Source organism: Taudactylus pleione, unplaced genomic scaffold (assembly GCF_031769625.1).
Source record: "Taudactylus pleione unplaced genomic scaffold, aTauple2 ptg000579l, whole genome shotgun sequence".
Classification (NCBI taxonomy): domain Eukaryota; kingdom Metazoa; phylum Chordata; class Amphibia; order Anura; family Myobatrachidae; genus Taudactylus; species Taudactylus pleione.
This window is the reverse complement of record NW_028284981.1, coordinates 5971340-5999235: the sequence shown is the minus strand read 5'-3', so window position 1 is coordinate 5999235 and position 27896 is coordinate 5971340. Positions and strand designations below refer to the sequence as shown.

The 27896-nt window shown below is 44.0% G+C and overlaps 1 protein-coding gene across 1 annotated transcript in view; it reads right to left on the bottom strand.

Moving 5' to 3' along the window:
* Positions 1-27896, bottom strand: part of NUP188 (nucleoporin 188) — a 66205-nt gene that overhangs the window by 37210 nt on the left and 1099 nt on the right. The window contains exons 2-9 of the mRNA XM_088453443.1: positions 14004-14058; positions 11644-11717; positions 7751-7835; positions 7579-7659; positions 7449-7493; positions 5596-5688; positions 3426-3548; positions 55-266 (exon numbers count right to left, since the gene is read on the bottom strand). Coding sequence (XP_088309569.1) covers positions 55-266; positions 3426-3548; positions 5596-5688; positions 7449-7493; positions 7579-7659; positions 7751-7835; positions 11644-11717; positions 14004-14058 — 768 coding nt within the window. The remainder of the gene's footprint in view (positions 1-54; positions 267-3425; positions 3549-5595; positions 5689-7448; positions 7494-7578; positions 7660-7750; positions 7836-11643; positions 11718-14003; positions 14059-27896) is intronic.

The window sequence follows — 27896 nt, the reverse complement described above, 5'->3', positions numbered from 1 at the left end:
AATTCTAAAGTCTTTGTAACAAAGTGTAGACTTGAGAGCTTCACGAATGCTCACCCGATTCGGTCTATTAAAGGGTCCATGCTTGGCTCCACCAAGTGACGATTCTGCTGTCTGCGCCCAAAGCCTTGCTCCTTGAACAGCCTAGTGAGTGCCAAGAGCTTGGCGGGGGATATGGTGAAGTAGGCGTAGTACAGGAAGATGATCTCCAGCAGCATGGCCTGCTCCCGGAGACACTGCGTGAACCATCGCGACACTTGGCGCTCAGTCTATACGCACGAAGAAACACACGCAGAATTACAGCCGGCACAAAACTGCTTATGCCATAGCACGGTTTTGCTATCTTCCAAATCTCTATGACTACAAAAAATGTTAAGTGATCACCAAGGTAAAAAAGTCTAAAATATAGCATGAAATGTTACTAGAATTGGAACGTCAGCTTTCCTTTTTCTAATCATGTTGCTAAATTAAAACTTACCACTGAACAGAAACCAAGATGGCGGCTCTATCTAAGGGGTCAATTCAATTAGCAGAGCACTTTCACAGCGAATATCATCTGCAATTCAGTTCCAAACTCACATTGCATTTATCTAGACAATTCAAGTGCTTTTGAGCATACCCCATTGAGCAGATGAAAAGGTAGGGAAAATCTTTATTTCATTTAAAAATGTTGGGACACAGCGCAGAACCTCTGTTGCACCCTAGTTTTCGTTAATACACCCTTCCCAATGTATAATCATGCACTTGTGTCATTAGGCCAATAAAAACGTCAGTTTTCAGGTGAATTTCTCTAAAAAAAAAAAAAAGCTCAATGATGAGTTAAATGACGTGGGACAGATATGTGGAGATGTAAATGATGTTGGGACAGGTATGTGGAGGTGTAAATGATGTGGGGACAGATATGTGGAGATGTAAATGATGTTGGGACAGGTATGTGGAGGTGTAAATGATGTGGGGACAGGTATGTGGAGGTGTAAATGATGTGGGGACAGGTGTGTGAAGGTGTAAATTATGTGGGGACAGGTGTGTGGAGGTGTAAATTATGTGGGGACAGGTGTGTGGAGGTGTCAATTATGTGGGGACAGGTGTGTGGAGGTGGGGACAGGTGTGTGGAGGTGTAAATTATGTGGGGACAGGTGTGTGGAGGTGTAAATTATGTGGGGACAGGTGTGTGGTGTAAATTATGTGGGGACAGGTGTGTGGAGGTGTAAATTATGTGGGGACAGGTATATAAAGGGGATTTAGAACCTGCAGATGGGAGCTAGAAGTGTTTTGTTCCCAACTTTTTAAAACTCTGGAAAATCACTTTACAGACCTTTTTGTGTACCCCATAAGACTGGAAAGACTTTCATTTGATAATAAAAACACTTTCTTGCCATAATTTTTCCGCCATTAATAAAAAATGCAAATAAACAGCCATTTGACACCTTGGAAGAGCCTCCAGTACTTTCCTTATGGCCACTAGCAGCCCTCTATATGGTCCCACTATCTCAATTGCCACTTTTTTGGGTTCCAGGATGAAATCCCCACTTTAAGCCCTCCTGCCAGGTTGCATTTTGTAGACCAGTTGCACATCCTTGCAGCAAGTCACGTCAATCAGCATTTCTAACTGAATCCCACATTTTGTGATTGTCGCGATGTATAGGAGTTTCATCTAATTGAATTGACCCCTAAAATTCGTGGATGACGAAGACATTTTACTCTCTCTAGCAGAACACACAGCAGTAAACAAGCACGTCTCTAAATAGTTATTTATGCCTTCCTCACTGATAACTATAGGATTAGCACAAAAAAAGTACAAGAATGGATTAACTCTTATCATAGGAATGATCCGAGAAAAACAGAAATAAACAATGGTTAATAAATAAAGGATAACAGGAGTAATGTAAAATATAGTTGAGCATGCAGTTGGACGAAACCTAGAGCATTAAACATCAGCAGAAATACTCTACAATGTATTAAGTGAAAATACAGTATATAGGATATGGAATTGCTCCAAACATTGCTGAAGATATATGCAGCACGTATGGATGATCATCAAACTACTTTAGAGCCACAAACAACTAAAAGGCAGATATTAAAATAAATTGAAAATAAAGAAAAATAATGATAAAGAAAAAAAAAATTGTTAAATTGAAATAAAAAGGCAGAAAATTGAGTACAAGGATGTACAATAATACAATGAACTAAGATACATAAAGAGGTAAATAGGGAATGGTAAAGTAAAAGTAAATGCGCTAATACGCTTATTTTACTTTATTGTATATATTGTTTTGTTTATTTTATTTTCCCTTTAGCCGACTTGATAAAGCTATAGTACAAGGACAGGGGTATTTAACATGCGGCCCTCCAGCTGCTGTGCCCATCCCAGCATGTCCTGCCCAGTGGCAAACACAGGATTTCTAGAGGGGGGTTTCCAAATGCTTGATTTTAGAGCGAGTGTGGCCAGTCCATGAAGAGGGCATAATTAGTACTCAACCAATTTTATTATGAGTCATATAACGTGTATTGTGTATCATAATTCCAGCATATACAGGACCAGTGATCACAGTAAGCCATTAGGTGCGGCAGTAGGGCCATTCTGCTTGAGCTGGATGTTTTTATTTTAGATGTGGGCACCATTGCAGACTATTGGAGCAAGTTCAGGAGCCTGGAGGAGCAGCAGAAGAACCTAGCACTGCCCTGGACATATATGTACATATTGGGCTCTATAGCAGTGCATCCCTAATAGTGCATGTTTTCCAGATCTCCTAGTTTGTGCACAGGTTATTTATTACTGTCTGATACATGTTAAAAGATCCACAGGTGGTGCTAATTATTTCATTTGTGATACTGAAAAGAACATGTAGCACTAGCAAAATTCTATTACATTACTATTTCTACTGTGGTCATGGTGTGGGCTGGGGAGGGGGGTTTCCAGGCAGATGGAAACCCCCCCTGCGTTTGCCTATGCTGCCACAGGTTTGCTATTAGGACATGCTAAAATTGTGGCAGGGTATGCTGGAAGAAGTAGTTCGCAACAGCTGGAGGGTCACATGTTGAATACCATTTGCCTTGTTTAGACCTTTATTTTGTTTCTCTTTTACTGTTTTTGGATCCATGCACTGTGATATGAACTATGAATGTTTTGCAAATATGTGTAGTTTGTGTTTAGTATATTTAAGATAAATAATATAAAAAAATGAGTGAAAACGGCTATGTGCGGCTTACTTCTTAAGTGATCGCCTTTGAGGATTGTACAGTGTTTACTAACGAGTTATGTGACCTTTATGTCCTGCTTTGTTTCTATTAATTCCATGAGGTCATAAACCACATAATATGTGTGATATTCAGATGCACTTCTGTATTTTCCTTTTATTATTTCCATATTTAAAGTGTTCTTTAGCCTCGGGAAGCAGAAATGGGAGAACAAGGAGCCACTGAAATACCATAAGGCTCCCATGCGTTTCCCACGATGGCGCCTCCTCTGTGCAGAGATTCTCCAGCTGCTTGCAGTAGTTTTCAATCAGCTTCCCTTGTTCCAGCCTCTCCATGCAGTCATTGAACTCTTTCTAAAAGGGACAAAGCCATAAGACTGAAGACAAAGCCCACCAAGGAATAGCAGCATGACAGTCATATAACAGGTGGAAAGCGCCTCTAATAGCGATTTGTACATAACCGCCTGCGACTTTCATCAGAGAGAGGTTTCTCTCTCTAGCTCTCTTCAGTGGTTTTATAGTCAGGAAATTCTATTAAGGTAATAAGATTAAATTTCTCAGCAATCAGCAATAACCTCATCATTTACTAAATTTACAATAGAAGTTGGCTCATAAAAATGTACTTTTCGCCACACCAGTCTTATGCTACTAAACTGGTTTCAATTTACGGGAACCGGAGCACTTGTGTGCCAGCGGGTTTCTCCTCTTGTGGTCCAGTCAAGAGGCAGAGCCTGGGTAGAACTATATATCGTCTAGCTTTCGCACTTCATACCCAACCACTGGCCCCAGAGTAACGGCATTAGAGTGGCTTCTAGTGAAGTCTCCTGGACTGAAATTAATCCAGGAGAAACCCTGTCTCATGGGAGTCACTGGAGGCAAAGTGACACACTACAGCCCTGAGGGGTTCAGAAGCTGCAGTAAGGTCTAGTTCAGTGTTGGCTAACCTTGACACGCCAGCTGTTATGGAACTACATAACCCAGCATGCACTGCTACAGTTTTGCTATTAGGGCATGCTAAAACTGTGGCAGGGCATGCTGGGATATATAGTTCCACAACAGCTGGAGTGTCAAGGTTAGCCAACACTGGTCTAGTTAATATTCTCTATTGCCTGCACCCTAGTGCCCAGCTCAAACTTAGGGCAAAATTTACTAAGCGGCGGGTTCTAAACCCCGGCGGTTTGACAGCGGTTTTGCTATCCACAGATATGCTAAGGCCAAAACCACTGCAAAACCGCCGTCAAAACACATTTTAGAATAGAATGGAACAGGGCTGTCATTTAGAAACCAGCTGCAAACCCGCCACCAAACCCCCGGGGGTTTAGAACCCGCTGCTTAGTAAATTTAGTGACAGGGGTGTTTCTTGCACTCTGTCTATCCACAGAATACAAACCTAAATTAAGAGAACGATCCATGCCCAGATGAGAGATGGAGCTGAATGAAGGCGGGGGTCTGGCGCTACACGTCACTAGGCCAGGCCCCCTTTGTGCGGAATGCCACATGTCGGTCAAGGGGGGGTGGGGCCAATTTGTTATTTTCATAGAAACACGTCATACTAACCTCCCATTTACCTACGAACCACAACATTATCCTCTCCATAGAGCCCACTTCACTAGGAAGAGGGCAGGATATGTGTGTGTGTGTGTTTGTGTGTGTGTGGGGGGGTGGGGGGGCTGTGAGTGTACTTTTTTGGATGACTTCCCACAAATTTGTGAGTCTCCCGCACCTTGCGGGAGAGTAGGCAACAAATATGGTCCATGCGGATTCACGTGAATTAACCTGCTTATAAGGAGACAGAGGACTGGATTACATCCTGCCAATATCTGCATATAAAGAGCAGAATTGCTCTCTGCAAAGTGTGTAAAGGTCCTGTGCTCTATACCTGCTTTATTCCCACATGTCACCTATAACCTGGTATATTCCCGTGGCCTACAGTGGATGCGATGAAAATCCAGACTGTGGTGATTCCAGCGGTCAGAATCCCAGCGCCGGAATCCCGAAGGTAAGAAGCGGGGTTAGGGGGAGGGTCAAGTTTAGGGGTTAGGGTAAGGCACTAGGGGAAAGTTAGGGATAGGCATTAAGGAGAGAGGGTTAGGTTTTGGGTGCGGGGAGGTGGAGGTTAGGTTTAGGCACCAGGGGGGGGGGGAGGGATGTTCAGGCAACAGGGAGGGAGGGAGAGTTAGGATACTCCCGACAAGTGTCGGTATCCTAACCATGTCGAGATGCCGGTGCTGGGATTCTGATCGCCGACATCCCGTACCCATCCCGCCTACAGATATACACAAACACTCTCACCCATCCCACCGGTTATCCTGTGCTACATACTCTAAACAGAGATATTTCCTGAGACAAGGATCTATGTACATACAACTAGCACGTAAAGACGAGACAAATAACTCTATACCTTGTATGTGTACTTTTCATCTTGGAAATAAGTCAGCAAAAGTAAAACGCAGCGTAGAATACACATTCGCTCTTCTTGGTAATACTCTGCCATCTTGGAAATAATACAAGAAATAAAGTTATTGCATCAAACTTGGCTATTGGGGGCTGTAAACACTTAATAGGAATAGTAGACAAGTAATTGCTATAGAGATATGAGGGGAACCGAGGAAATCTGACATCAGTGCAAACACACTTAGGATTCAATTAGCCGCCATAAAACAAACATTTTTCTGTAAAATCTTTTCGCAATGTGCGCTCCCGCATTTCGCCGTAACCAATTGCTAAACATGAAGAAACACATTTGTGCGATAATTGTGCATGGTGAAACTAGCAAAAAAGACAGCACATTTTGGGGAAATCAGTCTGTATCCCATAAAAAGCCTATCTGACATAGGTAATCAATATAGAAGTTTATTACTCGCCCTAATAAAAGTATTTTGAGTTCTTAAATTGTGTGACATGGCTGTTATATGCATATTTGCATGAGTGTGGAAAATTGATTAAAAAAAGACATATTTTTTGGGAGAAAATAATTACTGCAGTTAAATTGGGGGTACACTAAAATGGGTGCTAATATATTTTTGTGCCTTTAAAGTGAACTTTTAAAAAATGTTAAAAATTACACCTGCTGCAGCCACCTGTAATCCTAAAAACGCCTGTCCCCTCCACACAGCCCCCCAAAATACCTGACCCCGTACTTTAAACCCATTTTCCAACACTTTTTACATTTTCACTCCAAAAATGACCTGTCATTATTAGGAGGAATCAAGTTAAATTATATTGTTTTGCCTAATTAGTCATTAGGGTCTGGGGTGTCCAAGAGGTTCTGTACCAAGTCCCCACATTTTTAGACAAAAATAGGGATTTTGCACTTTTTTTTTTTCACCTGCTCTGAGATAGTGAAAACTTTTCACCTGTTTCGGTCTATGGACTTTTTGCACATGCAAACACCTCAGGAACTGGATTGCGCGATACGCACTTATGTGCGATAAGTTCGCACCTGCGAACGCCTTTCGCCAAAACGTGACTTTTCGCACCTAATTGAATTACCCTATTAAAGGGGGAAGCGGTATGATTTACCGCCAGACCCATGCCCGGCGGTTGGAATCCCGACAGCAGCATCCCGGCAGAGAAGGAAATCCCGATGGTCAAAGCTAAGTATATACTAACCTATTTCTACCCCCTAACCCTCCACTACGGGTGCCTAACCCTAACCTTCCCCCCAGTGCCTAACCCTAATCCCCCCTCTAGGTGCCTAAACCTAACCCCCCCTTTCCCGCCGTCTAGGCCTAAGTCCCCCGGGGGGTTGTCTAACCCTAAGTCCCCCCCTGGGGTTCCTAACGCTAACCCCCTCTTCCCCTAGCCTAAACCTAACCTCCCGGGGGGGGTGCCTAACCCTTAGTCCCCCCTGGGAACCCTAAACCTAACCCTCCCCCTCCCCCCCGCGGCTATCCGCGCTCGGCGTCCCTTCGATCGGGCTGCCAGCATATATCTAATGACAGGCGTCAGCATATCGACGCCTGTCTTTAGACCCTTGCCGGCATATGACAGTCGGGAAGCCGGCTGTTGGGATTAGGTCCGCCGGCTTCCTGACTGCATACCTTAAAGGGAGATGCATCGAGCCTAGCAGAGAGATGAAGGGGAGAAGTTTCCCAAGGCAACCAATCACGCTTTTATCTGTCCTTTCATAGACTGAATGGTAGCTTTTTGCAACGGCTCCACATTATCTCTCTCCGAGGCTTGCAGGACCCAAACACACCACATTCAGTCACCATTGAATAAAAATTTTTTTTTTTAAAAAGTAGGATAAACCTTTAGCAGCAATGCCTGACTCTGCCGCTCATCCTGGGGCACCAGCTGGAAAAGAAACATAATGGCAATGTTTGTAAAAAGAAATCAACTTGTGCTAGCCATGCAATGTATCAGCGGATAGAGGTCTGACCTTTATGGAGTCCTGGGTGCCTCTGTAATCATCCTGGATATAGCACTGCAGCAGTTGTATGCTCTGTTCTTCATCCAGACCCTGCATCAATTCAGAACACAGACAAGTTGCTGGAATGGCCACTGAAACACCAGTGTCTCTTCCCCTCCACTGCACACAAGAGTCATCTCACCAGAAACTTGCTGATCCGAAGCCCAAGCTCCTTCAGTGCTGAAGCTAAAGTCTTGTTGGCTTTCACCTTATCTGCGGAGCTCGCGCTGCAGGAAAGATGGCGGTTATTGCCGGACAGAGGGGACAACATTCAGCATTATTCTTCTTCACTGATTTATCCCAAAAGTACAGATGTCCAAATGGAAACAGGATATTGAACGTCTCCAGCAGGTACATATTTTATTTATTTATTTATTTATTAACAGTTTCTTATATAGCGCAGCATATTCCGTTGCGCTTTACAATTGTAAACATTAATAGAACAAAACTGGGTAATAACAGACAGATATATGGTAGGAAGGCCCTGCTCGCAAGCTTACAATCTATAGGGAAATAGGCATTGATACACAAGGATAGGTGCTACATACTGCATTTTGGTCCAGCCAGAATGCACAGTTTCTTGGTTGGCTGCATGATCCAGTCACACAGGAATGTCGACCAAATGTCATGAGGATGTGAGGGAAAGACAATGTGTGATTGTGTGTGGACTGTAAAAAGGGGACGTAATTAGATATGGAAGCTATGAAGGTTATGTGGGAGGTTCTGGAATTTGATAAGCTTGCCTGAAGAGGTGAGTTTTCAGGGATCGCTTGAAGGATTGGAGACTAGAGGAAAGTCGTATTGTGCGAGGTAGTTCATTCCATAGAGTGGGTGCAGCGCGAAGAAAGTCCTGTAACCGTGAATGGGCGCAAGTAATGCATGAGGATGAGAGCCGCAGATCTTGTGCTGAGCGGAGAGGTCGGGTTGGGAGATATTTTGAGATGAGTGAAGAGATGTATGTTGGTGTGGTTTGGTTAATAGCCTGTGTAAGTGACAGTATTTTGTATTGAATACGGTAGAAAACCGGCAACCCGTCGCTATACGGGTCTCGCGCATGCGCACAACGGAGCTCCCTCCGTCGTGCGCATGCGTAATGGGGCAACATCGACCCGTTTGCGAGCGTCCTTTGCTCGCGAACGGGTCTGAATGACCCCCAGTGTCCTTAAGACCTAGGGATTGCAGTGTTTGTATGAGAAGAGAGTGGTCAACCATGTCATATATACAGTGATGATACACTTGTTAGAGGTCAAACGAACCGACTCACAGAAATTTTCATCTGGGACTTGCACATAGTGTCAGGTTTAGCACAAAACAGATGTTTTATACTTACGTTCCCTGAATAAACTAGAGGACACTGGGCCTGATTCAGAGCCACTCGTAAGCAGCCGCTCGTTAACTCCGAGCGATGTTTGCCCAACTGCGCATGCGTACGGATCGTTATACGCATGCGCGAACCAGTCAGTGCGGCCGAAATTCATGTGCTCGCAAAATAGCGAATGCCTGATAGTTTGAGTGACAGAATGAGGCGTATGTGGGTGGTAACAGGGGAAGGTGCTTGAAAACGGGGAGCGGAGATCCGAACGCAGGCGTGCTTAAAGGTCAAAACGGGCGTTTTATGGGTGTGCATAATTAAAACAGCAGCGTCATTGACCACGTCACTGGGTTATTTAATAGCCAGAACTGCTCGCAAAATTGTGGTAGCAAAAACCAACCACAAGAATAGCGAGCAGTTCATACCCTGGTCGATGTACTCGATTAATCTAATAAATAGCGGACATGACGTAGGATGCGAGCGGCCAGGGGGCGTAGTTTCCCAAAAAACGACCGCAAGTTTTGTTCGCTCGTTCAGACCTAGAGGCGTGAACAGACCGCAAACAGCGAATGGTTCATTTGAATAGCCACCCCTATTTTCAGGACGAGCGAGCGCTAATTGCGTCCGACTCTGAATCAGGCCCACTGTACCATAGAATATAGAGACATCATTAGAACTTTAAAAATATTTAACATGTCCTTACACCATCCTCCTCTATACCCCCATACTGCAAGGTAAACAGTTATTTTCTAACCAAGCGACACAGGTCAGATAACATAAAGACACTAAGAAAAATGAATGGAACAGAGAGAGAAAGGAGAAAGGAGAGGGAGAGGAAGAGAAAGGAGAGGGAGAGGAAAAGAAAGTGAAAGGCGAGGGAGAGGAAGAGAAAGTGAAAGGCGAGGGAGAGGAAGAGAAAGTGAAAGGCAAGGGAGAGGAAGAGAAAGTGAAAGGCGAGGAAGAGAAAGTGAAAGGAGAGGGAGAGGAAAAGAAAGTGAAAGGAGAGGGAGAGGAAAAGAAAGTGAAAGGAGAGGGAGAGGAAAAGAAAGTGAAAGGAGAGGGAGAGGAAGAGAAAGTGAAAGGCGAGGGAGAGGAAGAGAAAGTGAAATATGTTAAACAGTGAATATGTGCAAAAAACATCAAACAAGAGAGAATCTTGAAATTGAAGGTCTTCGAGGCAAAGATAGCGCTCAACTGGATTGAGAGTATCACCTGTAGAAACCCCTATGGCAGGGGTTCCCAAACTTGGTCCTCAAGGCACCCTAACAGTCCAGGTTTTAAGGATATCCATGCTTGTGTATAGATGGTATAATCAAACTGACTGAGGTACAAATTAAGACACCTGTGCTTAAGAATGGCTATCCTGAAAACCAAGGCTGTTAGGGTGCCTTGAGGACTGAGTTTGGGAAATACTGCCCTATGGTGTTATGCTTACTTTCATCAACCAGAGGATGACTATAGAATACGAACATTACTCTGTCTTATTCCGTCTTCACATATTCTCCTCAAATGTATACTTGCAATATCCCACATTTGAGACTAGTCTTCTATCCACCAGATATTGTTATACCATCTGCAGTGAAGCGTCTGACAAGGAAATCCCTGTAGCCCTTTCACATAAATACACTCCCTTTCAGTTTGTGCGCTATACGAAAATAGGCGCCACGCTGCTCCTGAACTGCACCGTCCCCCAAGATCCAGCATGAAACTTAGCCACAGACCCTGGAAGGACCGCCATGACTGATCTATGCTTACCTTGGGACACCCTTTCTCTATTCTGCCCCCCCCATTTAACCTTGTCTCCAGAGTAAGCCAGGGTCAGGTGGAGGCACTTATCATTCTTGAAACTCCACCACGCACTATCATAAAGCATGTTGGCAGTACATGGGTGCTAGTCACCACCTACGTTAGCAGTGAATGGGCCCACATAACTCATGGTATTCCACTCTGGGAGAAAACTCCTCTGCCAGCTCCATCTCTCTGGCACCCCTGGAAGTGTCAACCTATGGCTGTATACGTCACTCAGAAAACAAAAATATAATATGAAAAAGCACCCTGCTCTGTAGGAGCTCTAAAACAGAGGCACGGCTGTATAGGGGAGGTAGAAGCAAAGACAAGTTGAATATTTTTAAGGTTGAAAATCCTAAATTAACATCTATATCCCATGGTTCAGTCTCTCTCTCAATTAGAGTAATGAGACATTCTCATCTATGTCATTTGCTACAACTGAAAAAGTGTGATATTGATCTGCCCAACAGGTGTGCCATGTCCCATAACGAAGTCTACGCCACCTGTAAAATGCTAGGTCATAACACAATACGCAGATATACCATTATATAAGTATATACAGTGATGACAGACATTCTTTACGGGAATGTTCCGATATCACACCCAAATGATCAACAGCATGAAGACGACACTGTAACAGTCACAGAAACGGTCATCGCAGCTCTTAACTACTGAGCCAAACTGTTGAGGTTTTGTTAAAACTAGACCTTGATATCCAGAGCCTGCGTTATATGCACCAATATCTCTAAAGTCGTAGGTGCGTTTCATATATGCTCAATAAATAACAAAGTATGTATTATTTCACAAGAAAAAGAACAATGGCACTTCTGTCGATGGCATGCTTGCAGATTTGATTAATGCCTGAGCCTGGTGACAATACTAAAAGTATTTTAAAGTACTATCAGGTCTCTGATCAATACTTTGAATTAATGTACCTGGGAGGTTTGTAGAATGCCAATCCCTGAATGAATCTTTCTCCATATTGTTCCAGTTCCGTCTTGATTTGCATCTGAAAATTAAGAACAATACAGATTAAAGACACATAACACAATGAAAAAAGTTAATTGTATTAATAATCCCATCCATTCAACATTATCTTAAAAAAAAAAAATCACAGCAAAGATATTTAATACCTTAAGAAATTTGTTATCTTTCCAAATGTTAAGCTTTACCCCAGGGCTTGACAAATCCCGGGGGCCAGGTTGCCATGGCTACCAGATTTTGCAGTGAGGGAGGAAGCAGATCCTCATCAGCTCCCGCGGAGATTCGTGCCTATAGTATTGCGGCATTCATTTCATGCACAGGAGTGCATGCGCTGAGTGTCGTCTGCAGTGACTGCTGTGCCTGTGTCCGTCCTGGCCTGCGCTGACTCCTCCTGTCCTTCTCTGATCCATGCTGTCTGTCTCACTCTATGCTGATCTTTTCTGTATGTCCCGGCTGTCTACTGTCTCCTACAGTATCTCTGGCTGCATAAAGCTCCCTGGTAATAGGGTCTATGCATGGCCAGGGATTGCGGAGCAGCTTCAGAGGGATAGTGGTGTGACCACGAGGGGAGGGGGGTTCTGTTTCTGGCATCATTGTTTTATATGAAATGTGGTCCGTTATTACTGGAGGGTGGGCGGTGGAGCAGAGGAGCTGTGCAGAGCAGTGTGGGGGCCTCCATGTTACTATATCTATTCAACTGTGACCGTTTTGTGGACTAGTATAGTGTGTATAACAGTTGCATAACACAGAGCTGTGCTCCTCAATCACTCCTGTAATTTTTTTTTGGGGGGACAGTGATCTGGCTCCTACACTTTCAACCTAGAAACATTTGCCAAGCCCTGCTTTACCCTAATGTATAAGAGAATGGTTATTTAATGGTTAGATACATGTTCGATGCATCATTCAAAAAACATATTATTGGTTTGTCCAGGATTTGTCCAGTTCACCATCCAATCAAAGCATAGTATAGCCAATCCAATACACATTCAATGCACCATTTCCAGCCAGACCACATGAATAGTGTTTAGAGCATAGCCAAGCAGAACATAGGAATAATAAGCAGTGTTCTCTCCAGAACATTTTTCCAGCCGGGTGGGGGGCCTTCGCAATAATAAAATGTTTTCAATCCATTTTTTAAACAGCCCTCAGATACTTGGGCTATTGCAGGCTACACAATATATTTTTATAGAGCAGCTCCACAGATACTGTCCCCACTTGCAGGCTACATAGAATATATTTTTTATCCACCTCCACAGATACTGGACCCACTTTCACACTCCCAAATACTGTCCCCACAGATTTTTTTTTTCAGCTCCAACACAGAGAGAGTGGACGCAGGTCTACTCTCTCCAATCAGTTCAGGCGACTGTTCCCGTCTTAACAGTGCACCTGTGCTTTTATACAGGCGGAGGGATCTTTGCCTTCCAGTCTGACACCGTCCCTGCACAGCGAAGGACCCCGTTGCAGCATCCCCTGCCCGGCACTCTCACTCGCCCCAATGCCGCATACCCTGCCCGGCACCTTCCCCCGTCCCAATGTCACGTCCCCTGCCCGGCACCTCTCCCCGCCCCAATGCGCTGCATCCCGGCACCCTCACTAACGTTTCCTTATTGCTGGTGGACACAGAGCTTCCGATGTGAAGAACATGTGACGGAGGCGCTCAGCGTCACATCCGGCATCCGTGTCAACAAGGACACAGTAAGGGTGACCGGGCAACAGAGGACGTGGAGCACTGGGGCGGGGGAAGTGCCGGGCAGGGGATGCGGCACTGGGGCAGGTCCCGCAACAAACAGCCTGGGGAGAACATTGATAAGTCTGCTGATCTTGCTGAAGGCAGTGACCCGTGTACTTATGTGGCTGGGTTAGTAATAACAAGGCAGCATGTTGGAGGGGTACTGTTATAAAGTGAAGAGGGGAACAGAGATAAGCAGCTAGTCACAGATGGGAAGGAATTCAATTGTTTTTGGGTGCCCGATCTCCCGTCTAAAGTGACCAGAAGCTATTCAATTGTTTAGGCTAATGGGCACAAGTGCCACTCGCACCCTCAAAAAGTCTGTCGTTTGGGCAGCGTGGCCATTACTTTGCATGAGTTTAGCCGCTTTTATGCCTCTAAACACGTTGCATTTGGGAACCACAAGCAAGCCACTCGCGCCCATCAGCAAAACAAATGAATATCGCCTGTTGGGCATCCATTACTTACTGGCGCAAAACTTTTTTTAAAATACCCTCCTAGAGTTAGAAGCTGCAAAGTGTGTATGGCTCCTATCAATTCTATGTGATACAGAGGTCATACATCCAACTCGTTACTTACGGGATCTCTCAAAGCAGAGCGGCCCAGTAGGATGGTCCATAGTTCCCGGCTGCTCCTGTAAACCAACACAAAGCAACAAAGGGACATGAATGCACAATAGACTGGCGACAGGAAATGGTATGTCCAACATATGGGGGTAAATGTAAGAGGCTGCGGCTTTGAGACATCGGCGAGTCCCGTGCGAGACTGCCCAATGTTTTTCAATATCGGTTTATTATATTAAACATTCAGATATAAAGAAAAAGTGATCTAAGAAAATACAATACAAAGCAGTAGCCAATAAGTAATAATTAACTTGGTGACCAATATTCAGGGAAACAATGATATAACTCCAAGGGAATCAGACCAGCTGATCTACTCATGGTCAACCGGAATATCACTGGAATGGACATCAGATAAAAAAACATAAAACATTGTGTATAACTAAAAGAAAATATAAAATGCAAAAATAGAGGATAACACAATATCAAAAAATTAAATAGTGTATATATCTCAAAGAGAGTGAATGAGGGGTTGAGGGAGGGGGAGGAAAATCTGAGGGGAAGAATTGGTCATGATGACAGGCATGTAAACAAATCAGGGTTGCATAAAATTGGATTTTTTTTATTTTTTTATTTTATTTTTTTTTAATCAAAAAACGGATTTGATTTAAAAAAAAATAAATATATATATATATTTTTTTAAATAAACGTTTAAAAATCGAAAACGTTTACTTAAAAAAAAACATTTTAATAAAAAAATCCTATTTAAAATAAAAAAAATATGATTTAAATCAAATAAAACCGTTTTTTTTGTTGTTTTTTTTTTAAATCCGCTTTTTTTTGCAACCATGTACCCCATACTGAATTTAGAGAATGTCCCTTTTCAACCTCTTTTCCCAAGTTCATATATGTAAAACGCGTAGAGTTCTACATGTGCATTTGCTTTCTGAGCAGGCTTATTGGGAAGCTATGCACGATATTTTATTTAATTATTTTATTTATTAACAGTTTCTTATATAGCGCAACATATTCCGTTGTGCTTTACAATTGGAAACATTAATAGAACAAGACTGGGTAATAACAGACATATATATAGGTAGGAAGGCCCTGCTTGCAAGCTTACAATCTACAGGGAAATAGGCATTGATACACAAGGATAGGTGCTATATATAATATAATATACTTTGACTGCAAAGTATATTCCACCTTCTGTGCCTAGTTTATTAATTAAACATATAGGTAACTATCTTACTATTTACTGAATCATTTTGCTATTGTTTCTAATGCCTTATGATTTGTAATAGTTAAATTGTTATAAGGATTCTCTCAGTCTATTGACTGAAGTGAAGGCATGATTTATTTCCAGCCTTAGATCCTTGGTATGTGTTCCTTGTTGACTTAAGCCATCTTTATTGCTAGCTTTCTCTGGCTGGCCAATTGGGGGTTTTCATTAATTAGTGTCCACACTTGCCTGCATCCCTGTATAAGTGTAGGTAGTTTGGCTGGGGAAGCCTTGGCTGGTGCAGTTTTTCAAAGTGCAGTGTTTTAAAGTGCAAAACTAGCGTTAGACCTGCGTTATACCGAGGAAAAACAGAAGGAGAAAAGATCCATCCAGCAACAAACCTCACCGATCTAAATATTCAAGCTACAACTAGACTCCCTGTACAGTCATGGGAAGAACACTTCAAGTGCTATTTATAATGCTGGCCTTCTGATTCTCGCATATATCTCAATGCTTATTCTTCTTGTCCCCATGTCAGTGTACATCTTTCTACTTTGAAACACTGTCCTTTATCTTAGCTCTCCTGCCTAGCCTCACATCCTCTATCTACTTACAATCTGTGTTATTTATCAAATTCTGCACACACTAGATACTCACTTTTATCCTCCCTATAACAACTTGATAATCTGCATACATATTTACCATCACTATTCTTTCTCTTGCATTCATATCTCATTCACATTTCCAAATTTCTTTCCTCTTGTCTACTTATAAACACCATGACAAGGTTTTCTTCAAATAACTCCTTCAATCAGTCTCTACCTAATCCTCTGTTCTGCCGCCTGCTTCCACCTTTATCCTTTCCCCCTTATCTCTTCCACCTCCTCCTCCCGTTCTCCCCCCTCCTCTGTCTGCCTACTCTTCCCTCCTTTCCCATTACTCCACTTTCTTCCTGTTCTAACCCCCTCTGTCCTACTACCCCACCACCAAACCCTCCTCTCCCTGTCACTCCACTCCACATCTCCCTCCCTGCCCACCTCCTACAGGTTCCCTTTCTAGCTCAGGTGCCCGCACCATCACTAAACTCTATTCATATCGGTCCCCCAAATTAATCTTACCTCCACGTTACAGCAATCCGGATAATCTTATTCACATCTCCCCCACGAATGCTATCTCTCTATCCTGTGCCCTCTGGAATGCCAGGTCAGGCTGTAATAAACTGGTCCCCACCCATGACGTTTTCATCTCAAACTCCCTGAATCTCCTAGCCATTACTGAAACCTGGTTCTCACCCTCTGACACCACCTCTCCTGCTGCTCTGTCCTCTGGGGGCCTTGCCTTCTCCCACATCCCCCGGCCTGGGGATCGCCATGGTGGTGGTGTTGGGGTCCTTCTATCCACCAGTTATTCCTACCAGCTTATATCCTCTGAACCATCCCTTACATTCCCCACATTTGAGGTTCATGCTATACGCCTCTTCCAACCAGTAAACCTCAGAGTAGCTATCATTTACCATCCCCCTGGCTCTCCCTCCAAATTCCTTGACAACTTCGCTTCCTGGCTCCCTCACTTTCTCTCCTCAGATCTTCCCTCCATTTTCCTAGGTGATTTTAATATTCCTATTGACATTCCCACAGAATCCTCTGCAGCTAAACTCCTTACCCTCACCTCTTCATTTGGTCTTGCCCAATGGACTTCATCACCCTCCCATGTGAGTGGGCACTCACTTGACCTGGTCTTTACTCACCGTTGTGATATCTCTGATTACTCCAATTCCCCCTTCCCCCTCTCTGACCATCACCTTCTCTCTTTTAACCTATCCCTCTCTCCTTCCCCTCCTTTACCTCCTAAGGCTACCATCACAAAGCGTAATATTGAGGCTATTGACACTGTTGCCTTTTCCTCCCTGCTGGACTTTCTTCTCTCCCCTATCCTTTCTCTCTCTCCTGTGCTGAACAAGCTACTTCCCTGTACAATTCCTCCCTTACTTCTGCTCTTGACTCTGTTGCTCCAGCACTAACTACTCACCCTCGCAGATCCACACCACAACCCTGGCATTCCAAATGCACCAGATACCTGCAAAAATGTTCAAGAATTGCCGAGCGTCAGTGGAGAAAATCGCGCTCTAAGGCTGACTTCCTCCATTTCAAATTTATTCTCTCTTCCTACAGTGCTGCCCTGTCTCTCTCCAAACAAACATATTTCAAGAACCTCATCTCCTCCCCGTCCTCAAACCCCCGGCGTCTCTTTGCCACTTTCAACTCCCTCCTATGCCCTTCCCCTCCTCGCCTCCCCTCCTCACTTTCTGCCCTTGACTTTGCCACCTACTTTACATCTAAAATTGACTCCATACGTGAGGACATCATATCCCATAAGTCCCTCGGCACTCCTCCCCCTCCTTGCCCTGACCACCCCTCCCCTTCTGTCTCACTAACTCTGACATCCTTCTCCCCTGCTTCTGGAGAGGAAGTCATGGCCCTCATCCGGTCCTCCCCTCCTTCCACCTCCACTCTTGACCCTATCCCTTCCCCTCTCCTCTCCCACCTGTCTCCTTCTGCCTGCTCCCAACTGGCTCACCTCCTTAATCTCTCCCTATCATCTGGCACTGTCCCTTCTGCATTCAAACATGCCCTTGTCTCTCCCATTCTTAAAAAACCTACCCTTGATCCTAACATACTTTCCAACTATCGACCCATCTCTCTTCTCCCATTTGCTTCCAAACTACTTGAGCGTTTTGTCTACAATCACCTTACCACCTTTCTTTCCTCCCACTCCCTCCTTGACTCATTTCAATCTGGCTTCCGATCTCTCCACTCCACTGAAACTGCCCTCATGAAAGTCAGCAATGACCTCCTTGCTGCCAAATCCAAGGGCCACTACTCTCTGCTCATTCTCCTTGACCTTTCTGCTGCATTTGACACTGTAGACCATCCTCTCCTCCTGCAAATCCTTTACTCTCCCGTTTACGTGGCACTGCCCTCTCCTGGCTTTCCTCCTACCTCTCTGATCGTTCCTTCTCTGTGTCCTCTCATGACTCCTCCTCCTCCCCCCACTTCCACTAACAGTAGGAGTTCCCCAAGGTTCTGTTCTTGGACCTCTGCTTTTCTCCCTATATACATCCTCTTTAGGTGAACTCATTAACTCCTTTGACCTCCAATATCATCTCTATGCTGATGACACTCAAATTTAACCTTTCCACCCCTGAGCTCTCCCCCTCGCTCCTTACCCGTATCTCCAACTGTCTCTCTGCTGTCTCTTCATGGATGTCCCAGCATTTTCTTAAACTTAACATGTCTAAGACTGAGCTGATCATCTTCCCACCCTCTTCCACTACATCACTTCCCACAATTTCATTATCCATTGATGGCACAACTATCTCTAGCCCCAAAGTGCGCTGTCTTGGAGTTATCCTAGACTCCTCCCTCTCCTTTAAACCACACATTCAGCACCTCTCGCATTCCTGCCGTTTCCACCTAAAAAATATCTCCAGGATTAGACCTTTCCTCACCCAGGATGCCACTAAAACCCTCATCCACTCACTGGTCATATCCAGATTGGACTACTGTAACCTTCTCCTAGCTGGCCTCCCAGTCTCTCACCTTTCTCCACTACAGTCTGTTCTCAACGCTGCTGCTCGGCTCATCTTCCTCTCCAGATGTTCTACATCTGCTTCCCCTCTCCTTCAAGCCCTACACTGGCTCCCCTTCCGATGCCAATTCAAGGTTCTTACACTTGCCTACAAAGCCCTCACCAAATCCTCTCCCGCATACATTTCTGACATTCTCTCCCTTCACACTCCCACCCGTCCACTTCGCTCAACAAATGCATGCCGCCTCTCTTGCCAACTGATTACTTCCTCCCACTCCCGCATCCAAGATTTTGCCCGTGCTGCTCCCTACCTTTGGAATGCTCTCCCTCTCCCCATCAGACTCTCCACCTCTCTACAAATCTTCAAATGGGCTCTCAAGACCCACTACTTCATCAAGGCCTTCCAGCACTCATCCTAACCCATCTCATGCTCTTTCCTCCCTATCTTCCCCTTCTGTGTCACACCCGTCTGTCTGTCCCTCCTCATTAGAATGTAAGCTCTCACGAGCAGGGACCTCTTCCCTCATGTGCTCCTCTTTACATTTTCTTCTACTCTTTACTCCCCATAAGGGCACCTAACACGTGACTGCCAACTCCCAGCTGCTTATTGTGAGTGCTTTAATCGCTATTGCAGCAATGTATATAAATCGTGTCCTTGTCCTGTACTGTATTGTACTGTAAGTTGCTTGTTTCTTTTCACCTATTAGTTCTATGTAAGGCGCTGCGGAACACTTGTGGCGCCATATAAATAAAGGATAATAATAATAATATTGCATTTTGGTCCAGCCAGAATGCAGAGTTTCTAGGTGGGCTGTATGATCCAGTTACACAGGAATGTCGGCCAGATGTCAGGAGGATGTGAAAGAAAGAGTGTGAGGTTATGTGTGGACTGTGAAAGGGAATGTAATTAGATATGGAAGCTATGAAGGTTATGTGGGCGGTACTGGAATCTGATAAGCTTGCCTAAAGAGATGAGTTTTCAGGGAACGTTTGAAGACTAAAGGAAAGTGTTATTGTGCATGGGAGGGCATTCCACAGAGCGGGTGCAGCCCGAAATAAGTCCTGTAACTATGAATGGGAGCAAGTAATGCGTGGGGATGAGAGACACAATCTTGTGCTGAGCGGAGAGGTCAGGTTGGGAGATATTTTGAGATGAGTGAAGAGATGTATGTTGGTGTGGTTTGGTTAATAGCCTGAAGTATTTTGTATTGATAAGATATGCTATGCAAACTGGCGTGGTACTTGCTCTGAATTAGCCGCCGTGTCTCAGAATTAGAATTCGAAAAAGCCACTATAATAACAAATGTAATACTCCATCTATTCACATTAATAATACTTTGCACTGATACTATTATAGTTAACTAGCATACAATTATATAGTAGATGTAATATTGGTTGAATATGGAGGCTGTAAAAGATATACATTATTGCCAATACGGTCTCCCCACAAAAAAAAAAAAAAATCTACAATAAGGAAAGGAAGAGATTAAGTTAATGAAACACACAGAATGGAACAAGGTTTCAAGGTATTTTATTCACTTATATTTCCATCTTTCTATACTTTTTCACACATCTTTATTAAAATAAAATGTAATTCACAGATCTTTCATAAAATGTAAAATATTTGTATGTAAAACAATAAAGTTTAATAATTTAAAAAATACATAACTAAAGAGTACACAACCTCTTTTTCATATACCATGCTATGGAAGTTTATTTTTTCCTTTGAAGTCTATGGGGTAAATGGAATAGCCTGCGACTTGCAGGCATCGGAAAGTTCCCGGGAGTTTGCCTGATTTTTTAAAGTGAAAATTATTTAAAAAGCAAAACCAGGTTGGTTCATATATTTTATTCCTGGTTTATTCATATTTATTGTCTGGATTTACTCATAAGAGACTTTGCATTTGTCCCTATCTGTTTACTTTCAATAACACATTTTACAAAATGGTTATTCATTCATTTATTTTTTTTACTAACAAAAAGTTTTGTTTTTTAATGCACAAAACTTTGCGAGAGTAGAGAATATATTAATTACAATGTGCTATAGACTAAGGGGCGTATTCAATGTGTGAGCAAAAAGTCCGTGCTGGACTTTTCGCTCCATATCGGAGGTTTGATGGGGATAAAGTATCGGGCGCGCACCCGCTTTATCTCCGTATTCAATTTGAAAGCTGCGGAAAAGTAAGTATCGGAAAAAATTCGGGAATTTTCGGGAAAGCATCCAGGGACCCCCTAATGATGTCCTGACATGGGGGATCATTATGGGTACCCCCGTTTTGGCCTGCGAAAGATAAGTATGTTTTTTTAAATAGCTGTGGCAGGTGGTAAGAAGAACACTTAGATTTTAAAAAAAAAAAAAAAAAACTAGGTGCATCAAATTTGGGGTATATGAAAATGGGTGCAAGCCTATTTTTAAGTCCCTAAGGTGCATTTTGAAAATTCTTCAAAAAGGCACCTGCCTCTACCACACGCATTCTTTAAAACACCTGCCGCATACTTGGGAACCCCCCCCCCTGAATTTATTTTGCTAGTTTTTTTACTTTTTTGTCACAGATCATTTTAAGGGGGCATTCCCAAGGGTGCAGGCTATTTTTTTTTTTAAGCTTGCACCCCTAAACCCCAATTTGGCACTTTTTTTTCGTCAGCAAAAGGCTGGCGAAAAATTGTCCCAGTTTTTTAACATTGACTTTTCGTACCGGCGAAAAAGTCAATGTAACTGAATAAGGAGATATTGAAAATAGGCGAAAATGACGTCATCGGCGATAAATTATCGCTGATAACTGACTTTTCACCCCATATTGAATATAGGCCTAAGAAGGGTATCCAATTAGCCATGATTGGCAAAAAAAAAAAAATATCTTTTTTTTTTCGCCGATGCTTTTTTTCACTGTATCATATTATTTCGGACGAAATAGGGTATTTCTCCCGAAAACACATAGGATCCGTGATAAGCTCACGGATCCTATGTGTTTTTTGCCATTTCAGGGGTGAAAAAACTGCACTTTTTGTGGATTTTTCAGGACACATCAGGTGGACTTCGGGGGGGATCCATTAGCACCTGAACAATGTTAGGAGCTAATGTTAGGGGCTAATTGGATACCGCCCTAAATCATCTTATGTTATTTTTTTGTATATTTTTTTTAAAGAACTACTATTCTCTCTTTGGAAGAAATCTTTTGAGAGGTGAAACGTGTTACCAAGTGTTATCCCCAGCTAGGAGGTCCTTGGCTGCTTTGTGTATTCCACAATAGACACAGACTCCAACTAAAGGGCCGACAACCAGTATGCTTTCAGTCATCTGCCCCTAACCAAAATGTGAGGCTTCAAAAAGATGTCCAGGACATTTGGACCTTACAAGGGTACAAAGTAAAGCATATTTATCCACATTCGCAAGCACCTGTCATACATTGAGTGGCCAAATTATTATGACCACCAGGGGATTTTGGCTATTCCACAGATAATGCTGACATAGGATGTCTGAATTTGTATAAAGCTCTGTACACACGGAGCGATCACACAACGATCAGATATCGTTGTCTGATCGTCCTGCATGTGCTGGATGTTCGATATCGAACATCCAGCACATGCACCAACCCCAACACGACTATAATGACCCACGGGTCCATATAGTAACCAGGCTAACCTGGTCGATATCGACCAGGTTGGCCTGCATGCACGGGTGATGGTCGATTTCGACATCGACAATCGTTTGGAGGTTGGAAGGGCCCAAAAACAGGACGATTTGAATGATAACGATATGATCGATATCATTCATATCGTCCTGTTTTATCTGACCGTGTGTACGCACCATAAGAATGGAAAGACGAAGTTATGTGAAGACTAAGTGTATCACTTGTGAAAAAATGGGTAAACAACGGGTTCTGACGGACTTTGGAAGCGGACTGATAGTTGGCGCTCGCAGCAGCTGTGTGTGCATTAGCAAAATGGCTGCACTGGTTAATTGTTTGGCGGCAGGTGTTAAGACTGTACACAAAATGGACCGGCAGACAAAAAACTGGGTCTGAGTGCAAGGCCTGTGGTCATCAATGGCTACTGGATGTTCAAGGAGAATGGAGAGTGTGCAGACTTGTTCAGTCCCACAGGCAACAGTGCATTAAATTACGGATAATCTGAATCAGTAACCAAACGAGATGGCCTCTCAACAAACATTACGCCCGCACACATCATCATATGGGCTACAGAAGCAGAAGGCCTGCCCATACGCCATTGCTATCTGCTGCAAACAGGGCAAAACGCCTCCAGCTTGCTCAGGAAGACAAGACTTGGACAGTTGTTTACTGGACACGGGTCATGTGGTCTGACAAATCTCATTTTCATTTACACCATGCAGAAGGTAGGGAGAGGATAAGGAGACAACCGCACGATAGTACGGATCCTTCATGCATCGTTACAAATCGCTACCATCAAACCTTTGGGGAGATGGAAGATTCAGTTCATCATATTTGGGCGGATATTTCTCATTAAACATACAGGACCTATAGATGTCCTATTGGAACCTAATATTTAAGGTGTATTTATTTGTATATACTATTTGTTGATCAGCTGTTGGTTTGTTAAGAGTGTACGTTTCTGTCAGGCTAAATGGCTCATTATTTCCCTGATTTGGATCTACAGCATCTAGCATTCTGAAGGCATGTGTACAGTTGAAATGTTTAATTGGCGACTCCAATTCTTTTTATCGCAGCTATTTCTTTTGGGCGCCTGACGATGCAATTCAATCGCTGCTCCGTTCGAGGCGTGAATAGCCGCAGCTTAATACATTTCTGTTACCAGCCCCCCCCCCCCCCCCGAGGTGGTGAGCAAAAATGTGCGATAAGTCGGCACTTTGGGTGCCCAAAGTACTTTGCGCGGCTAAACCCCGGAGCTTCTAGGCGCACACACGCGGCACTCGCGCCTAACAGGGTGCAGCCGCGGCTATTCGCACCCAAAGAGAGGAACAATTGAATTGCTCCGTTTGGTCGCCCAAAAGTAATAGCCGCAGAAAAAACAATTGAATCGCCTATTAATTGCTTTATAGGTCACCAGCTAGAGGTGGATATCAATTATCGCATATGGTTCTGCTCCAAGGTACAGAGCTTTTGGAATAAAGTCCAACTGTTTATTGTAGATATCTTATCCATTTCTTTTGCGATTGATTCTGAATGGGCTATTTGGGGATTATATTCCTCTTCCTGGCCACAGGGGATTCATTCAAGTGTGAAAGTGCTGTTGAATAAAGTTTCCGCCACAGCAAAAATAAAAAAAACAGCAACCCTGTCCCAGGATTTCAGAGGTTCCAAGTATTAATTTAATGTTTGCTCGGTTATCTTTATTCTCAATGGGTTGGGGGGAGGCAACCATCAAAAAAGAAGGCAGGGCAGAAAAAGTTTTTTGCCATATAGCTTTCTGACGTTCATACTCTTTCCCCTTCAAATTAAACTTTTTCTTGAAAAATGTTTTGCATTAACCTCTTCATATAATCTAGAGCAGAGGTTCCCAAACTTCACCATTACACTCCAGATTGGAGTGACACATAGCGGGAAATTCAATTTTTTTTGGGCGTCCACTGCTGGGTATCTATACGAATAGGCGTCTGACGGGAGAAACTGAATCTATTCTGGCGCCCATTAGTATTTACCACCCCTAAAAGCACCGGGTTTAGCGAGCTAAACCCCTCGAAAGGAGTGGTTAGGGCGCCCAAAACAACGGACTTTGCACACATTTCTTCTCTCACCTCAAGAAAAAAAAGTGGCCGCCGCGGCTTTAGGCTTCTGAATGGAGCAACAATTGAATTGCTCCGTTTGGCACCCAATCGTATAGACACCCAGCAGGGAGCGTCCAACGGTATGAATGCGACCAGAAGACCGGCAGGAGTGAGGATCCCGATCGGTAAGTATACTAACTAACCTAACCCTCTCATCCCCCCTAACCTTCCCCTTAGGGGTGCCTAACCCTAACCTCCCCCTAGTGCCTAAACTTAACCCCACTGTCCCCGCAGCCTAAACCTAACCCTCCCGGGGGGGAGGGGGGGTGCCTAGTCCTAACCTCCCCCCGGGGGTGCCTAACCCCCCCTTCCCCTAACCGCCCCGGGGGGGGCTAACCCCTAGTCTCCCCCCTAACCTAACCCTCCCACCCGTGGATGTCTGCACCGGCCGCACCTTTGTTTGGTATGCTGGGCGTTGGGATGATAGGCGTCGGGATTTCAACGCCTATCATTAGTCCCATGTCGGGATTACACAGTCGGGAAGCCGGCGGTTTGCATTTCGACCATCGGCTTCCTGACTGCATCCTGTCCAAAACAACTGAATTCACCCCAATGATTGACGGATGCCATAGATGGAAAGCTAAGCCTCTCCAATGCTGGACATTTAAAAGTGGAGCTGCGTTAAGCCTGATATCATAAAGTTGGAGGTGGGACCTAGTGAATGTCTCTCTACAAATGGGCTTTTTTTCATGGACTCCAGATCTATCCCAACATAACTGATTTATTTTAAAGTTTTGGATTTGGAGCATCAATAACTAAATTAAATACAATTAATATCTTATATTTAGTTTACTGCATAACAACTACACAGAAGATGAAGAAAAAGAGCCAGCCTGTCGAGAACTCCTTAATGGTGCTGAATAAAGTTTCCCTATTCAATGATATTGGGATATCCCATTTGCACCATTGCAGGTTATGAGACAACCTCTTTCATACCCCTTTTCCACCAAAATTCTGGGTCTGACCCGGAGTTGGAACAGGGTTCCTATCCGGATCAGACCCAGAATTTAGCCGGTGCCGCCTCGGGATATTCCCGAGTCGGCACCGCTCACACCGCAGTCGGGTCTACATAGACCCGGCTTTTCCGGCGTGAAAGTGGACACTTGGAGATGACGTCATCTCCAAGCACCAGTGAAGCCGGACCAATCGGCCGGCTTGCGGCGCACTGCAGGTCATCAAGACCCGGAGTGCGCCGTAACACAGCAGGGTTTCACGGGCTACGCCCGTGTTAAACCCTGCTATTTACCTGGGTTGTAGTGCCGGGACACTTAACCCAGCGATCCAACCCTTTTACACCAGGGAGCTGCCCGGGTTAACCCTTCAATAACCCGGGTTTTAGCTCCGGTGTAAAAGGGGTATTAGTCAGCAACTTCAAGTATATTGTACCTATCATTATAATAAAACCAATCCTTGAATTAAAAAAACAAAAACACTGGGATGCGGAGAGGAATCAGGTTGCAGTGTTACCTCGCCTTGGGGCACCATCTAGACTGCGCGCACAACCGTGGCAAAAGCCGGAGCCATATGCGTCGCCTTGAAAAAAGATGTAGCTGCACACAGCTTTGTGGTGTGTGACTGCGTGAACTCCATCCCCATGGATGTGCCTGGGCATAAGGTGCCTATACACTAGACGATATTTTACACGATTTGCCAGATTTCAAACAGGGGGGGGAGGGGGGGGGTGTTCCTGTGTGAAAGGGTCAACCTATGTCTAAAAATTGGCAGTTCTCCGACCCAGGTTGACCCTTTCACACAGAAAAAAAACCCTGTGTTGGTCTGCAAATTACCGGGTAAAAGTGCTTTACCTGCTAATTTGTCTTTCTGTGTGAAAGGAGTATTAGACAGAAACACCAATTACAAAACGCTGTATTTCAATCAACCATTTAAAAGCAAAGAGATGCTGCAATAGCTACATACACACTAGGGGAGATATATTTCCTTTATTGGGACAATAACAGCCAAAAGGCTTTGCTCGACTCCAACCCCCAATTATTCAGAATGGAACTGCTCCAGGACAATGCAACATTCCCAAGATTTGAAGATCTATTCATGATTGTCAATACTGAAAAACTGCCTTTCAACATAATATCATCATTACTTCTTCTGTTCTTGTTCGGTAGGATTCACACTATGAATGTGTAGTGTTGATTCTAGCACCCTGCACCTGTCACAACCTGTGCAGTTCCTCTTTCCTGTCTAGGGTGTCGCTCTCTGGTGCTTCTAGCACACTCAGCTGATTTATTTATTAACAGTTTCTTATATAGAGCAACATAATTTGTTGCGATTCACAAGATGATGCAACAAACTTTTGATATACAGACCAGCGTATGCTAGAAGCACCAGAGCAGAGAGTGACACCCCAGACAGGAAGGAGGCACTGCAGGGGTTGTGATAGGTGAAGACTAAGGCGTATATTTACTTAAGGGCGGGTTTATAGAAGTCGAGATGTTGCCCATAAAAACCAAACAGATTCTACTTAACATTTATCTAGCCCCTTCTAGAATACCTAGAATCTGATTGGTTGCTATGGGCAACATCTCCAGCTCTCGAAACCAGCACTATTAGTAAATATACCCCTAAATATGTATAGAAGATTTTATGGTATGCAAGACAAATACATTTTGATCATGCTCAATAGCATTATATTTGTGATCCACTGATCCCATGTCTATCTAGATTGCAATGTGAATGATGTGTGGATAGAACTCCACACCACGCATTGAAGCAGTGCCCCTGGGTATCCAATTTACATAGTGCACTCATATACATAGAATATTTAGTCCTTCACATCAGTCCCTGCTGCAATGGAGCTTACAAAGTATGTACCCTACAAAATGTATACCAACACAAAAATACAATACAGTTTATTTCTTGTCAAAAGCCAAGAAGAAATACATGCAAACATGGGGAGAACACACAAACTCCACACATATGACACTGGTAGGAATTGATGCCATGACCCCAGAGCCATGATACAGCACTGCTAACCACTGTGCCGCACATACATTCATGACAACTGATGAAGTTAAATTGGATTCTCTGCGCTCAGATGCAAATTGTTTTCATATATATGGTTCCTGGATTGGGAGGGGACTTAAGAAGACCCATCCTTAGGAAATTGCCATGCTTAATCAATGGGTATACTACAACATTTTCCAATCGGATCACTAAAAAGCGGGACTGCACTCCAGCAGCTGTGGCTGACGAGGTACGCTAGAACCTATCTGTCCACACTGAAAGGCATAGATGTACTGTACAGTGCTACCCTGCCTGACACTCAGCCGCTGCACTGCAAGCTGCAGAACACACAGACCTGCCAGGAGCTGGCATTTAACACT